Raw genomic sequence first — 15,278 nt, 5'->3', positions numbered from 1 at the left:
GGAGGCGCATAAATTATGCCAATGAGCCCCATCGGCCGCGGCTGTGATTGGCCGCCGGCCGCGGGCGATGCAAAGCCGGGGGGGCGGGGTCTATGCTAACGACGTCCCGTGCGCCGCGCGCGGATTGGCGGGAAGCCGCGGGGATGCTAATGAGGGCGTGGGCCCCACCCCCGCCGCCCGCGGGCCGCGCTATTGTCCGGCGGGGCCGGGCCGGGAGGCGGCGGCGGCGGCGGCGGCCGGGGCTGGGCCGGGGCCTCCGCGCGGAACCGCCCAGCGCCGGGCAAGGGGCGGCCGGGCCCTCCTGCAGGTGAGCGGCCGCGGGGCAGCTGCGGCATGGGCGGGGCGGGGGGCGCCCCCCCCAGCTGTGCCCCTCCAGCCGTGCCCCCCCCGCTGTGCCCCGGGGCCGGCTCGGGGCGGGGAGGGGGAAGGAGAGGGCCTGGGGGCACCGCTGGGGGCCCGCGGGGCTGCCTCCATCCATCCCGGGGGCCACGTCCAGCGCCTCTCTGAGCCCGGCTCCGGCAGGGCTGGCTCGCCGCTGGGAGCCGGTCGGCGGAGGGGGGGAAGCCCCAGCCCCAGCCCCAGCCCCACCGGGGTCCCCGTGGCCGCGGAGGTGCGGTGGGAGGATGCGGGACACGATGCTGCTGGCGGCACGTGGGCTGCCCCCCGCCACCCAGACTTCGTGGCCGTGGGGAAACTTGTCGGAAGTTTTCTTATTCCGGTGCTTCCTCCCAACCCGGGGCTAAAATCTGCCGCCCGGTTTCTGCCCGGCCGGAGGATTTCGGGAGGGTTTCATCAGCTGCCGGGGCCGCCGAGGGTACGCGAAGCCAAGGCGGAGGCTGCGGGACACGAGGCCGTGCCGCTGCCTGCGGCTCCTCCGAGGAAGTTGCGAGGGCTGCCCTCGCCTCCAGTTCCTTGTTTTATTTAAAGGGCAGCTCTGTTCCTTAACGTCTGCGGGTGTCGTGGGTGCAGCACCCTGTCGAAACGGTCCAGGCGGGGATGCCCTAAGGTCCAGGCAGTCGATGCGCTCTTCACCCAAATCCAGCCTGTTGCTGCTTAACCCCAGCACATGCTCCCAGCCGTGTCCCCTGCCGTGTCCCCCACCGCCTCCCCCTACCCCGTGCTAATACGGGATCTCCGTGGCACCGGCTGTGCCGCGGCGGCCGCTCTCTCCAGGCGGGGATTAAGGCCGCTCTTCACAGGCATTACAGCCCCCGGCAGCCCCAGCTCACCCCAGCTCCCGCAGGTACATTGCGTCACCCCCAGCATGTACCCCCGCAGCTTTCCAGGACAGGCCCTGGGGGTGACACGGCCCCCGAGGAGGACAGGGCCCTGCATTGGGGACAGGAGGGTTTGTGTGCTGGGGAGGAGGTAGGAAAGCGGCCGCGGGAGCAGCTCCCTGTCCCACCATGGGGCTTCGCTTCGGTGCAAGTGATGGAGAGATGCCGTGTCCGCAGGGTGTCGGTGCCTCTGCGTGGGGATGTGCTGGTGTGGGGGAGCTGGGGGGGGACATGGCCCCTCCAGGCAGAGGAACTGGGGGGACACGTGGGCTTTAGAGCGATGGGGTAGTAACAGGCGTGTGTGCTTTCAGAGGACGAGGAGGATTTGTCAGGCTCTTCCTCGCTGTGATGGTTTCTCCCTTGTTTTAATGGGAAATAGCGCAAGCTAAGAAAGCAGCATTTCCGCTTCTCTGCCCTCTTTCATGCTCATAAAACAGGACTCTGTGGGCTTAAAAAAAAAGGGTTTATAAACCAGGAATTCCTCCCTCCTGGAGTGCAGACGCCCCTTGCCAAGTTTCAGCCCGAGGCTGTTCTTCTGGCCTCCTTCAAACCCCCAGAAGAGAGGCTTTGGATGGCAGCACTGACGTGCCGTCCCTGCTAGGAACCCGGACAAAAAGGCGACTGAGCTGAGGAGGGGAAGGGGAGCGTGGGGAGGCTGCAAGAGACCCACGCTCCCAAAAACCAGCCCCCCCAAGCCCTCCCCTGCACGTCGCTGGGACCAGATATCAACCCCTGCTTGCTTCTAACCTCTCTTTTTAGACATTCAAACAGAAAAATGTAGATTTTTGTGCAGTGTGTGCACGGGCACCAGCCCCCCTGCAGAGCCCTGGGCTGCAGAGCTTTATAGCCAAAAAACCTGCGGTCGGAGGTCCCCGGCTGCAGCTGGCACTGCCGGCTTGTCCTCTTGGGGTGCAGATCCTGGGGGGATGCGGGTGCTTGGCGCCTCTGGCAGATTGGGTGCTCTCTGGGGCTGAGTTTGGGTTTGGAGCTGGTGGTTTAGGAAAATAAAATATCCATCCCTTGCCCGGGAGGAGGGTTAAAGCCCCCTCTGCATCCCAGCACATGCCCATGGACGTGCCCGGCTGGGACGCAGCGGGTGTTTAACCCTCCTCCTGGGCAAGAGATGGATATTTTATTTTGGGGCACAGGGAGGGTTATTCCCCATCTCTCAGGGGCCGTTGCCTTCGCACCACAGGGATGGAGGTGGGAGGTTAGAGCCCCCCCCCAGCCTGCCTGCTCTGCCCAGGGTTGACAAGGCAGCAAAGGCAGAGTGACAGCAGTGCTGTCCCCTCTCCCTGTCACCGAGCGAGCCCTGGGGCGGAGGACATGGCGTCTCCTCCGCCGTCACCCCTGATAAACCTGGGAGTGGCGACGGGGCCGCGCGCTGCTTCGTGTCAGCCTTGACTGTGCTGCTGTCCCTCTGCCTCACACATGCAGTGAGTTGGGCGGCCTCAGCCTCGCACCTCTGTCTCTGTCCCACGGGGGTCTGCAGGGCAGGGAGCAGGACAGGGACAGGATCGCTGTGGTGGAGGGTGAAGCTGCCTGCGGAGGGGATCAGAGATTAGGAGCTGAGGGCAGGGACAGACAGAGGCAACCCTTCCTGTTTGCTGGCTGGGCAGAGACCTGGCAGCACTCATCACTGCGCTGAGCCTCCCCTCCTTTGTCTGAGCACCTCCACCCTCGAGGCACAATTCGGGACAGCCCTGGCTGAGAGGCTGAGGGCAGGAGCAGGGCTGAGGGTCTCATGCAGAGCAGAGTTCAGGGCTACAAGGTATTTTCTAGCCAAGGCTTTTAAATTTCTTTTTAGCTCTTTCTCTGATTACTCTGTTGCAAAATCCCAGCTTTCAAAGAGCAAGATGAAAAAAAAAAAAAAAATATATATATATATACACACACACCCCCAATTGGGGTTGTTTGCATTTTCTTTGTGGTTCCTGAGTATGTAGCCACAACGTTTTTCAAGCTTTTCTGTGCTACCATAACAGCGAGTAACTCACTTAGAGGGGAAAAAAATCCAAGATTTTTCCCTCTTACCACCATGACCATCATTGGAGGGACTTTCTGGGAACACGATAAATGTGGCTGGATTTGCAGGCAGATCCTGCAGACTGTGGCTGCTGCGGGCAGTGCAGCCCAGGGGGCCGCTGCTTAGAAACAGGGTGATGGCGGATGGCGTGTGGGCTAGGCAGGGTCCGGGCACCAGCCTGCCAAAACCGGGTAGGAAACATTTTAACCCTCTTTTCCCCAAGACAACGGGACCCACAGGCTCCTTTCACCCACCGCCCACCTGCAGGGACCCCCCCAGGGCTGGTGTTTGGGGCTCCTTGTCTCTCGGGGATGCTGCGGGGCTTGAGGTGGGTCGGGGGGCATTTTGATGTGCTGCTTCTCCGGGCCAGGGTGTGAGTAAGGGCTTGAGGCTGGAAACATGCCACCTTGGAGAGGGGCTAAAGCCAAAATGACTCTTTATCTGCGTTGAGAAGCTGCAGAGCCTGAAGCATCCCATGGCAACCCCATCCTCCCTAGTGGCAGCACCCCGGGGACAGGAGAGGCTGTGGAGCATCTCCAGATGCAGCAAGTGGAGTTGCCCAGCCAGTGTACAGGGAAAAACCTCCTGCAAACTACCTGGGAGGTTGCAAAGCCCTAAGGGATGTGTTGAGGTTTGCTCCCTGCCTGCAAAGCCCCAAGGATGCCGGCAGGGCTGGGAGCACACTGCTGCTGCTGGTGCGGGGATGGTGCCTGAGGAGCTTGATGCTGGGTGTCATCAGAAAATAACCCCCCAAACCCCACTAACAGCAGGATTTAAGCCAGGGAATTTGCAGATCTGAGACTTCGGAGTGGATGAGAGGACTTTCCCTGGAGCGTGTGGGTGTCATAGGTTTGCTGCTCATCACCACCATCCCCGAGCCAGCAGCACCCTCCAGCTAAATGCAGCCACCCCAGGGACCTCGCCGTGATTCGTGAGCAGCCAGGAGCTTGCGCAATCCCTCCTCCTCGTGCCACTAATTACACAGTAACAAACTGGATTAATTGCCTCGTGCAAATATGCCAGGACGCACCAGGGTGCCTGGTTACGGCCACGGTGTTCCTGGGGCTACGGGCAGCATCTTGGGGCGGGAGCCAGGCAGCCTTCCCCCTTAGAAATCCCAATTTCCATATGGGTAAAGCCCACATCCCAGGTTTCCAAGGGGAGGTTCCATCTGGCTGAGTTTTGGGGCTGCTTAGCCTCCTGGAAGACCCTCATCCTGATGTCTTTTAGAGGCTGCAGCTACTGATGGTCCCAGGGATCTCCCCCCACCCCAATTTGCTTCAGCACTTTGCTCCGAACTGGATTAAAAAATAAAGGTTTTGATGAAAAGCGGCGCAAGAGGAGGGTTCGGCCGCTGCTGCGCAGGGCCTGATGGGGTTAAAAGATTTGCGGCCGCCTGCAAACTTGCAGGAAGCACCCGAGCATCGTTTCCTACTTCTGCAAAAGCCCAGCTGCCCTGCAGGCACAGGAAGGTTTTGGGGTGCTCGGAAGGATGCTGCTTTGGCGACCCCCGATGGGGTCACGGTGATGGGGACGTCCCAGGGATGCTGGTACGGGGTGAGTGTACCCCCCACGGGGCCGGTTGCTCCTCCATCCACGCTTGGTGTTGGGTTGGGGATGCTGCGGGGTGGCTGCGGGTGATGTCGACATGCTGCTTGGTACCAGCCACCAGCACGTGGGCAGCTGCTGCCTCCAGCACCCCACGGCCAAAATTGGGTGGTGGGGGGCTCAAATCTAGCTGAGGGGATGTTGCCGGGAAAACCCCGTGGCCTTTCCTGCTACCTGCCTCGTGGTGGGTGTTCAGCATCCGGCATCTCTCGAGCTGCCGCTGCGGCTCTGGGAACCCCGGCACAGCAAGGAGAGGGGGTGCAGGTGAGCTCCTGCGTTTAGGTCATCGGTGGAGTGAGTGTGCCGGGCCTCTGCTGTGATCCCTTTCGCTGTCAGCCCCCCAGAGCTGTAGGGGCTTCAGGGTGCTCCTGCCTCCCCCAGCACTGTCCTGCGCCATGATGGCACCACTGATGGTTCCCAGGCTGTGACTGCCTGGGTGGGGTGACATCCAGAGGGTGACAGCATGGGCTGGGTGTCCCCCAGTGCCCATGCTGGTGGGGGAAGAGCCTTTTGGGGTGGCCCTGGGGGGCTCCTTTACCAAGGGGACCTCTGGGGAACACCGTGGCCGTGGGAGATGCGGCAGCTCCGACTTCACAGTGGGATGCAGGGTGGGGGGGCTGGCCCAAGAATGTCCCCCCACATCATGGGGGGCTGCTCTTGTCCACAGGGCCTGGGGGACAGGGGAAGCCCCAGCAGTGAGGGGGGGACACGTCGAACAGAGCCCACTGTGTCCCGCTGAGCATCCCTCCCTCTCCCTCACCCCCCACCAGGACGCAACAGCGATGGTGTGACCTACATTTGTGACAAGGAGGTCCCCAGCCTGCTGCCGCTGCCGGGCCATGAAGCGGCACAAGTGACGGGGACGCCGTGCCCGCGGGCCATGGCCAGCCCAGCACCATGGCTGCGCTGGACACAAACAGAGCTGACGCACTGGGAGGGAGAGGAGGAGGAGGAGGAGGAAGACGACGACTTTGAAAGGCGGATGGATGAGGATGGGGTCATCGGTCTGGGGGAAGGTGCCGGGAGCCCACCGTGGGGTGAGTCGTCTCCTCCCTGCTGCCCAAAACCCTTGTGGGGGGGTCCCGGGTGTCCCAGGAGCTGCTGGAGCTGAGGGGGGCTGCGAGGGGGCTGGGGAATGCTGCCTGGCTGGCAGCAGCCCCGTGGTGCCGGTGTTTTGCAGGCGACGGCGAGGACGCGGAGGAGGGGTCTGCAGCAGAGGAGGGTCGCTGGCACCCGCAGCGGGAACTGGTGGAGGAGGATGAGGAGCAGGGCAGCTCTGGGGGGGACGAGGGGCCCTGGGAGGCAGAGAGCGACGGGGAGCCCTACCCTGAGCTCTCCTACGAGGGCCAGTGGGGCTCGGGGTCCAGCCCCGAGGCGTTGGGGGACAGCCAGGCTCTCTGCCAGCCCCGCAGCTGCAGCACTGACGGTGGTGACACCTCAGGGCTGTCGGACACCAGCCCTGGCCCCACCACCCCGTCCCGCCGGCACCGGGGCTGGGGCACAGCCAGGGAGACCGGCGGGGGGCATGGGCAGGGCTGGACCCCGAGCCAGAGCCTCCTGCTGCCCCTCTCCACCGACGACCTCGGCGATGCCACCAGCATCGAGCCCATCCCCACACCCCAGCTGGCTGGGATGGGGCTGCCTGCGCCTGGCACCGCTGGCCTGGCACCCACCGAGGAGCCCTGGGGTGCTGGGACCCCCCCTGCACCCCAGCCGCACAACATGGTGCCCAAGAAAGGGGTGCCCATGGTGCTTCCCCCCAAACCCAGCCGCCAGTCGCGGTCCCTGAGCCCCCGGCGGCGGCACAAAGGGGTCAAGGAGGCGACGGCTCCCTCGGGAACAGGCACCGGCGCAGCCGACAGCACCCAGTATGGCCGAGGGCGGCTCAACCACCCCCTGCCCGACCTCTCCAAGGTGGAGGCGCGGGTGAAGTTCGACCAGAGCTACCGGCCACCGCGGGGCCGAGCCCTGCCCGCCCGCCCCAGCACCCTGGGTGGCCCCATCGGCTTCAAGTCCCCGGCTGAAATCGTCCGAGAGGTGCTGCTGAGCAGTGGGGAGGGGGTCCCCCCGCAGCCCCCCACCACCGCTGGGCTGCCCCAGGAGTTCAGGTCCCCCAGGCAAGCCACCGAGCTGGTGCAGCAGCTCCAGGTAATGTCCAGCTCTCCCAGTTCAACCAGAGGGGCCTTACTGGGATGGTCTCCAGGGTGGGGGTGAAATGGAGATGTCACCAGCCCCGTGAGCCGGCCCTGCGTCACCGACGGGTGCTGGTCACCTCTCCCCGGTCCTGTGTGGGGGCTGGTGAGGAGGGAAGGGCAGGGGTGTGGGCAGCAGTTAGGGCTGGAGGCAGGGATGCTCGTGTGCCCCCCAGGATGCTTGTGCACCCCCCCCAATGCTCATCACCCCCAGGATACTTGTCCCCTGGGAGGAGCGGGAGGCTGTCCCCCACACCGAGAAACGGGGGCCACATCTGCGCCAGATGGGCCAGGTGCTTTGGGGGGTGGGTTTCTGCACCCCAGTGTGTCCCCCACCCGTGAAACCCCCCATCCCCACACAGGGATGCCTCCCTTTGCCACCCACCCCTTGGGCACCCTCCGAGCCCCCGTCCCCACGCCGGGTGCTGTCACCCACTGCGTGTCCCCTCCCCGCAGGACGACTACCACAAGCTGCTGACGAAATATGCCGAGGCGGAAAACACCATCGACCAGCTACGCCTGGGCGCCAGGGTGGGTGCCGGGGCCAGGATGGCTGCGGGGGGGGGGGGGGGTCCCCGCTCTGCTCCCCCTTTCCCGGGTTTATCTCGGGGTGTCTTCCTCCCCCAGCCCTCCTTGTTCTTCCTCCTCCCCGGGAGCTGCGGTTGAGCAAGCCCAGCCCAGGGAGGGAGGGGCGGTGAGGCCACCGCAGAACCCACAGCAAAACCGGGGGCCGCTGTGCCCCCCCCGCCTGGCAGGCTCCCCTCCGCACCAGGAAGGTGGCTGAGCCGAAACAGCCCTGAAATGGCGGGGGTGGCTGCAGGGCACGTCACTGAAATGGCAGGGCAGCGGGTGGAAGCACGTCCCCGTGTCACCCTCGCTGCCTCCCACCCTGCACCATGGCGCAGGTGGGGAAACTGAGGCAGGGCTGGTGTCTGGCTGTGCCCCCCACCCAGGCTGTGCCCCCCACCTTTCACCCACCTGCCTGCTGTCCCCATGGGGGTGGGTGCTTCGGGGTGCCCGAGGGGCACGGCTGGGTGGGCAGTGCCGGGGTTGGGGTGCAGGGTAGGTCCCCGAATCCCCTCTCCCTGCCCCCAGGTGAGCCTGTACACCGACCCGCCGCGGCCCAGCCGCAGCCTCGCCGTGGGCACCGGCTGCCGGGTGATGGCCATCAGCATCCCGCAGGCCCGGACGGCGACTGTCAGCACGGCCACAGCCACGGCCCCGCCAGATGGAGGTGGGTTGAACTGTGTTTCCCTGTCTGGCTCATCGCCCTCCCCCTCCAGTTTTGGGGGTGACATTCAGCCAAGACCCCGTACCCACAGCTTCCCCGTGGTATGGGGGGACCAGTGCTGCAGGGGGGTGGGTCCCCAACATCACCTCGTCCTTGTGTTTTCTTGCAGCTCCAGCACCGGGACCATCAGAGCTGGGGGGATCACCCCAGGCGCCTTCCCCCCCTGCACCCGGGGGGGGCTGCCCCACCTGCCCAGGGCCATGCCGCTGCCCGGGGACCCAGGTGACACGGATGCTGGCAGGACAGACCCACAAGCTGCAGGCGCAGGCAAGACCCGTGTGGGGTAAAAACAGGGTGGGGGGCTGCGGTGGGGGGCTGCAGCAGGGCTGGGCTCAGCCCTTGCTCCCCTGGCCAGGTGGAGTCCTTCGAAGGCTGGATCCAGGCGGGGAGCCCCACGCCCCAGGAGCAACTCCAGGTGCGTCAGCCCCTTCCCAACACCCCACGCCGGGGATGGGGGGGGGGGCCGGGGGGGCGTTGGGGCCCAGGGGCCCAGCTGGCAGGCTCGGACGTCACCGCCGTTGTGCCGCAGAGGTTTAGGAAGCTGAGGGATGCGCAGGATGCGCTGGAGCGGGCGTACCTGCGAGCCCGGCAGCAACACCCGGGGACCTCGGGGGAGTTTGATCCTGACCGGTAAGTGCTTGACCCCCAACCGCCCCCTCCCCACCGGCAGAGCCCCCGGTGCTGCCGGCCCCCACACCACAGGGTTCGGTGTCTCCCCCTGTCTCTGACGGTCACTGTCTCGCAGCGCCGTGGAAGGGGAGATTTTCCGCTTGGGGCTGCGCCTGGAGGAGCTGAAGGAGCGGCTGGAGCCGGGGGCCCGGCGGCAGCTCCCCCCGCAGCGCCTGGCACAGGCCCACTCCCCTCCAGCCCCTTCCTCACCACCGGCCACCCATTCCCCGCGCCCCAAGGTGAGCTGGGCACGGCTGGACGGGGCTGGGGGGTGCAAAGATGCTGGGGTGGAGGCACCCTGCTGTGCCTGGGGGCGTGGTTGTGCTTCTCCAACCCCGTTTTGTTGTGCCCTGCAGAGCCCTGAGGTGGTGGAAGGTCCCCAGGAGACAGCGGGGGACAGTGAGGCAGTGACACTGGGGTTGCCCCGGCCCCTCTGGCACAAGCAGCTCCAAGTGGAGGAAGATTTCGGTGATCTGCTGGAGCAGTGAGTGCCCTCGCGGCAGAGCCGGGGGGGGGGAACGCGGGCAGCGAGTGGCTCCCCAAAACCACCAACTCCCGCCTGCGGGTCCCTGCCAGGTACAAGCACTTCAAGTCCTTGCCGGAGTCGCTGAGCCTGGAGCAGCTGAGCCTGGCAGAGAGCAGGTCCGAGGAGGAGGCGGATGGACCTGCAGCAGGGTTCGGTGGCCCCAGCAAGGTCTCCTGCAGGACACGGTCACTAGAGGAGGGGACCGACCTCAAGAGCTCCCCCTTGTAAGTGTTGTGGGAGGACAAGTCCCCCAGGCAGGGGGAGCGGGAGGGTTTATGTTAGGTCTCAGGTTTTACATCATTGTCATCGATAGGCTTCAGAGTTAACAGCCTCCACAGGAGACCTGACTGCACCAGGGCATTTCCCCATGTTTTGGGTTGCTCTGCCCCATCGCTCATGCTCCATCCTTTCCCTCAGGCACGCCCCACAGCGGACAGCCGCACCGCTGCCCCCCAGGGAGCCCCCATGGCCAGAGGGGACACAGGTCCAGCTGTCCCCTGCCACTGCTGAGGAGCCACCGGCCACAGCCAAGCCCCCCCCAGGGCTCCACGAGCCACCGCGGGGGCCCCAGTCCCGCTGCAGCAGCGGGACAGGCAGTGCTGCCGCCCAGCCCCGGCCCTGCAAGGTGAGTCCCCTGGGGCTGCGGGTCCCCAGCTACCAGCACCCCCAGACCCTGCCGGGGAGTGCTCAGCACCAATCCTGCTCTCCCCGATGCATCTGCAGGAGCAGCGCATTGTGTCACCGGAGACGGACAGCGGCTTCGTGGGCTCAGAGGCCAGCAGGGTGTCACCCCCCGTGCACACCCCCGAGCACCGGCCCCCTGGCACCGGGTACAGCTCAGGGTCCCTGCTCTCACTCTGGGGCAGGGATCAGGGACATGGGCTGGAGGTTCTGTCTGGGGGGATTTGGGGCATTAAAGGGGAGCAGGGATGGGGGGGAGAGATGGTGAAGATGTGGGGAGGAGGGTGGGGGGTTGGAGATATGCAGGGTGGCCCATGGCTGGGGGACAAGCCGTGGGGGCTGCCCGCATGACCTGTCCCATTTCCAGGACCCCCAGCTTGCTGGGACTCTCCATCCCCGTCCCCACCACCCTCCGTCCTCCACGGAAGAGAGAGGTGACCACGCTGCCCTCCGAGACAGCGCTGATGGGGATCTACCCCACGGGCGGGCAGGGTGGCACGGGGGGGCCCTGCCTGCCCCCCAGCACCCCCTCGCAGAGCAGCTCCCCCCACCGCTGGGCCGAGAGTGCAGGCAGCGAGGCGGGACCCGACGGTGATGGCAGTGAGTAGACAGCGTTTCGGGGAGGGAGGTATCCCCAGGGAGAGGGATTTGGGGGGGGCCTGGCTCTGCAGGTAGAAGAGGCTCTGGTTTATGATGTTCCCCCAAACGCCCTTGGGGTGCTCTGCGGGAGGGGACACCCCGACGTCCCACATCGCTGACCTCGGCTCACCGTGCCCTCCCCTCCTCCCCAGCTCACACGGACTCGGAGGCGGAAGGCAGGAGTTGTGCCAGCGCCGGCGGCCACCCCCCTGCCATGGCCAGGGGCCCAGCCAGCCCTCCACCATCTCCTGAAACACTGTCCCCCACCCCGCTGTCCCCCAACCCACCATCCCTCCATCCGGCTCGCTGCGACCTGCTGGGGTCCCGTCTGGAGCGTGAGTGAGTGTCTATGTACCCCCCATAAAACCGGGACAACCCCCCCGCCCCGGGTGACACAGGGACCCCACCAAGCAAAGTCCCCAAAAGCACCAGTATCTTCTGCTGGACAGCAGCAGGTTTTCTCTTCTTGGAGAGCCAGGACCTAGCTGGGGCTGAGTCCTTCAAACTCGTGACACATGTGGGCTGGCTGAGACTGGACCCCAGCCCAGAGAAACCCCAGGCTTGGTTCTGGGGAGCATCACGGCATGAGCTCCTGGGTCCTGGCTGGTGGGGATGGGGGCAGGTGCGGGGTCCGGGGAGGACGGGGCTGCTCCCTGCTCGGGGCACCCAGTGGCAGCCAGCACCGTTGGGAGCCTCGCTGGCTGCCGGTGCCCCTCACCGTGGCATCTGTCCCACGGCAGCCAGGCCATCCGGGCGCTGCGGGACGAGGTGTGGCGGCTGCGGCGGAGGCTGGAGGAGAGCCTGCGCCGCTCCCGCAGCTACCCCGAAGGAAAAGCCCCCACCCCACGTGTCGCCCCGGCGGGGAGGCAGCCGGTGGCCAACGGACCATCATCCCCCAAGGACGCAGCACCCTCGGTGTGAGTGGCAGGGGGGACCTGAGGAGGGGGGGGTGGTGGCAGGAGCCACCCTTGTTTGGGCCAGCGCAGTGTCCCACGGGCGTGGTGACACCCCCAGCCCCAATCCGTCCCATTTCTGCTGGCACCAGGCAGCGGTTGGGCTCGGGACGGGGGGACCGGCTGGGGTGGTGGGTCGGGGGAATGCCCAAGGGGACACTGAAGGGCCTGGGTGGTGATGGCAGCTCTGTCCCCTCCGCAGGGAGCCGAGGCCCCCGGTGCGGGGCAGGACAGCCCCCGGGGTTGCACCCAGGAGGAGGGGGAGGTCGGCGTCGCTGCCGCGGGACAGGCCGGAGCTGGACCTCAGTAAGCGGGACCCCGCCGGGATGGGGACAGAGGGGACATGCTCCTCCCTGCAAGCTGCTTCCCCCTCCCCAAACAGCAGGGTACAGGGGGGGCTGCGGGACCACGGGGACCCTGGGACCCGGCAGCGCTCAGCGCGGGGCCAGATCCTGCAGATCTGGGACTCCAGATCCCACCCTGCTCCCCCCACCTCCTCTGCCACAGCCTCCGAGTCAGACCCCTCGCCTGCCGGGGCCCCGGCCACCCCCTCCCCGCAGAAGAGCCCTGGGAGATCCCCGGGTGCGGTGACATTTCGGGGACAGTACACAGGTGGGTATCAGTGGCGGTCAGTGCTGGGGGCCGAGGGCAGCCACCCCTGTGTTGGGGTCCCCACTCACGCTGAGTTTTGGCAGGTTCACGGTACCAGGCGGGGACACCAAGCACCACCCCAGCACCCCAAGAAGAGCCGGGCACCCCAGGGTGCCCCCGGTGTCGTGGGAGCAGGACGCTGTCGGGTGAGTGGCGCCGGGAGCAGCCCGCAGCCCCTTCTGCCCTTCCCCGATGCCTGCTAATGGAGCTGCTAATGACTTTAATTCATTAACTACAGAGGCCCAGGGAGGGGGGGAGATATGAGCCTGTGGTCTGGGGGTCTCCCCACTGCCCCTTGGCCAGACCCCCCCTGCCCTGGGGCACCTGCCCTGCTCCTTGCTGCCGGCTGCAGCCGCTGAGGTCAGGGGAGCAGTGAGGACCCCCCAGGCCTGTCCTTTAGCTGAAGGTTAACCCAGGCTGCTCCCGGGTGACAGCGCAGAGCCGGGCTTGGCTGTGCATCAGCACTAGCGTGGCCAGCAGGGACAGGGAAGGGATCTCACCCCTGTACTCGGCACTGGTGAGGCCGCCCCTCGATGAGTGGGTTCAGTTTTGGGCCCCTCACTCCAAAAAGGCCATTGAATGACTCGAGCGTGTCCAGAGAAGGGCAACGGAGCTGGTGCAGGGTCTGGAGCACAGGTCTGATGGGGAGCGGCTGAGGGAACTGGGGGGGTTTAGTCTGGAGAAGAGGAGGCTGAGGGGAGACCTCATGGCCCTCTGCAACTCCCTGAAAGGAGGGTGCAGAGAGGGGGGATGAGTCTCTTGAGCCAAGGAACCAGCGCCAGGACAAGAGGGAATGGCCTCAAGCTGCACCAGGGCAGGGTCAGACTGGCTCTTAGGAAGGATTTCTTTGCAGAAGGGGTTGTTGGGCGTTGGAATGGGCTGCCCAGGGCAGGGGGGGAGTCCCCATCCCTGGAGGGGTTGAAGAGTCGGGTTGACCCAGCGCTGAGGGATCTGGTGGAGTTGGGAACAGTCAGGGTGAGGTTCATGGTTGGACTGGAGGAGCTTCAAGGGCTTTTCCAACTGAGATGATTCTGGCATTCTGTGTCCCCTGGCTGCCTGGAACTGAGCTGGATGCATGCAAAGTGCTTCGCAGACCCCCCCCATTTTGAAGACACACCCCCCCCCTTTGCAGACTCCTCCCCTGCCTTTTGCAGACCCCCACTTTTTGCAGACCCACCTTTTCAGACCCCTCCCATTTTGCAGACCATCATTTTCAGACCTCCCTTTTTGCAGCCCCCCCCTTTGCAGCCCCTCCTTTGCAGCCCTTGCAGGGAAGGGCCATCACCTCCTGTCCCAGCTGCTCCCCCAAACCGCTCAGCTCTTCCCAAGCCGCCCGTGCTTGCCCCGCGCAGGCTGATCCCGGACACGCTCGCTCCTCTCTCCATAGCCGGCTCCTGGGCAGGCGACGCCACAAGCCCACCCCAGCACAGCACCCCGAGGAGGACGCGCTGCCCCACTTGCTGGGCACCCATGGGTGCCCCCACACCTGGCAGCAGGGACAGAGCCACACACGGTGGGTGACAGTGGGTGACACGTGCTTGGCACGGCTCATCCCTGCATGAGGGCTGGGGCAAGGGGGAGGACGACAGGGAACCACCCTCAGGCCCCTGGCACAGCGCTGGCACACTGCTTGGGGACAGAAGGGACAGCCAGTGGTGTCACCCCGCGGGCACGGGTGTTCCCACCCCACAGTGGCAGCCCAGCGTGGCACTGGGGGCTCACCTTGGTGCCACTCGCTGCACCCCCCTGGGCACATCTAACCCCCTGGGGACATCTAACCACCTTCCTCCCCGCAGCAGAGCCTGGCCCTGGTGGCACGTCCCCCCCAGGCTCCCATGTTGGTCCCCGAGCCCAGAAGCCGGAGCCACCCGGACTTTGTTACTTGGCAGCCAGCCCCGGTGCCACCACTGCCATCGGCTGCCTCGCGCCTGTCCCCCTTGTGCCTTACGTGCCCTCGGTGCTGTAAGGATGCTCTGCGGCGGTGGGGGGGGGGGCAGGGGGAGGGCAGCATCTCCTGGGGAAGGAGAAAGAACCTGGAAGGGGCTGTGGCCACCCCGGGGACCCGCTGGTTTGCCCGTGGAGCCCAAGGCAACTGGCTGTGAGTGGGGTCACACAGCCCCCAGGTCTTTTGTGGGAGGGGTCTGCATGGGGGTGAGCACAGGGGGATGGGGATGGATGAGGTGGGGGAGCGGGTTGAAAGACAAGGCAGAGTGGAGGCACAGAGCCCCGGGGGGGCCACAGCCCATGGAGCAAAGCCGAGCCCGTGTCCCCTTCTCCTTCCCAGCTACTGCTCCCCAGCGGTACCTACCTCAGCCCCAGCCGTGGCCGGGGTCCCCCTCCGACACCGGTGGGCCAAGCACCCCCCCCGGCCACACGCCACTGGCCGCCACCGCGGCCTGACCCTGGACCTGGAGGAGTTGGAGGAGCTGAACCGGTCGCTGAGCCGGGCCATGGAGGCTGCCCAGAGCGTGAGGTTCACCACCACGCGCGTGAGCCGGGCGCTGGCCGCCGAGCTGAGCCGAGCGCGGGACCTGCGGGGCTCCTGCCTCTTCTGAGGGTCCCGCCAGCACCTGCCAAACCCTCCCGGCCCTCGCAGCAGGCAGGAGGAGGAGGATGGTCCCCCCACCAGCATCCCTGCACTGGATGTTCCCTGCCAGATCTGGGGGCACCAGGGCTGGGGGCATCTCCACGGGGTCCTGCACCAGCTCCCATCCCCATCCCGCTTGCCCTGGACAGCTTGTCCGTCTGTCTGTCCATTTTCAGCA

At 65.9% G+C, this 15,278-nt stretch overlaps 1 protein-coding gene across 4 annotated transcripts; it reads left to right on the top strand.

Moving 5' to 3' along the window:
- Window positions 1-215: 215 nt before the first annotated feature.
- AKNA (AT-hook transcription factor) lies at window positions 216-15,270 on the top strand. Of its 4 annotated transcripts, none has more exons than XM_074846700.1 (22): window positions 216-307; window positions 5,682-5,948; window positions 6,092-7,059; window positions 7,560-7,634; window positions 8,199-8,337; window positions 8,504-8,661; window positions 8,750-8,809; window positions 8,924-9,024; window positions 9,140-9,302; window positions 9,420-9,547; window positions 9,640-9,813; window positions 10,007-10,214; window positions 10,313-10,419; window positions 10,638-10,870; window positions 11,062-11,248; window positions 11,650-11,826; window positions 12,065-12,168; window positions 12,370-12,474; window positions 12,558-12,659; window positions 13,901-14,026; window positions 14,310-14,475; window positions 14,798-15,270. In XM_074846700.1, the coding sequence occupies exons 2-22, from the start codon at window positions 5,792-5,794 to the stop codon at window positions 15,066-15,068; spliced, it is 3,909 nt and encodes a 1,302-aa protein (XP_074702801.1). In that variant the 5' UTR covers window positions 216-307; window positions 5,682-5,791; the 3' UTR covers window positions 15,069-15,270. The 4 variants fall into 4 exon arrangements, 3 of the variants coding, with proteins under 3 accessions (XP_074702801.1, XP_074702800.1, XP_074702799.1); XM_074846699.1 differs by lacking the exon at window positions 216-307 and adding an exon at window positions 4,756-4,860 and having other exon boundaries at window positions 14,313-14,475; XM_074846698.1 differs by lacking the exon at window positions 216-307 and adding an exon at window positions 4,756-4,860.
- The last annotated feature ends 8 nt before the right edge of the window (window positions 15,271-15,278 follow it).

This window comes from Strix aluco, chromosome 20, assembly GCF_031877795.1.
Source record: "Strix aluco isolate bStrAlu1 chromosome 20, bStrAlu1.hap1, whole genome shotgun sequence".
In the NCBI taxonomy this organism is placed as follows: domain Eukaryota; kingdom Metazoa; phylum Chordata; class Aves; order Strigiformes; family Strigidae; genus Strix; species Strix aluco.
The sequence above is the reverse complement of the archived record's forward strand: the minus strand, read 5'-3'. Positions and strand labels throughout refer to the sequence as shown.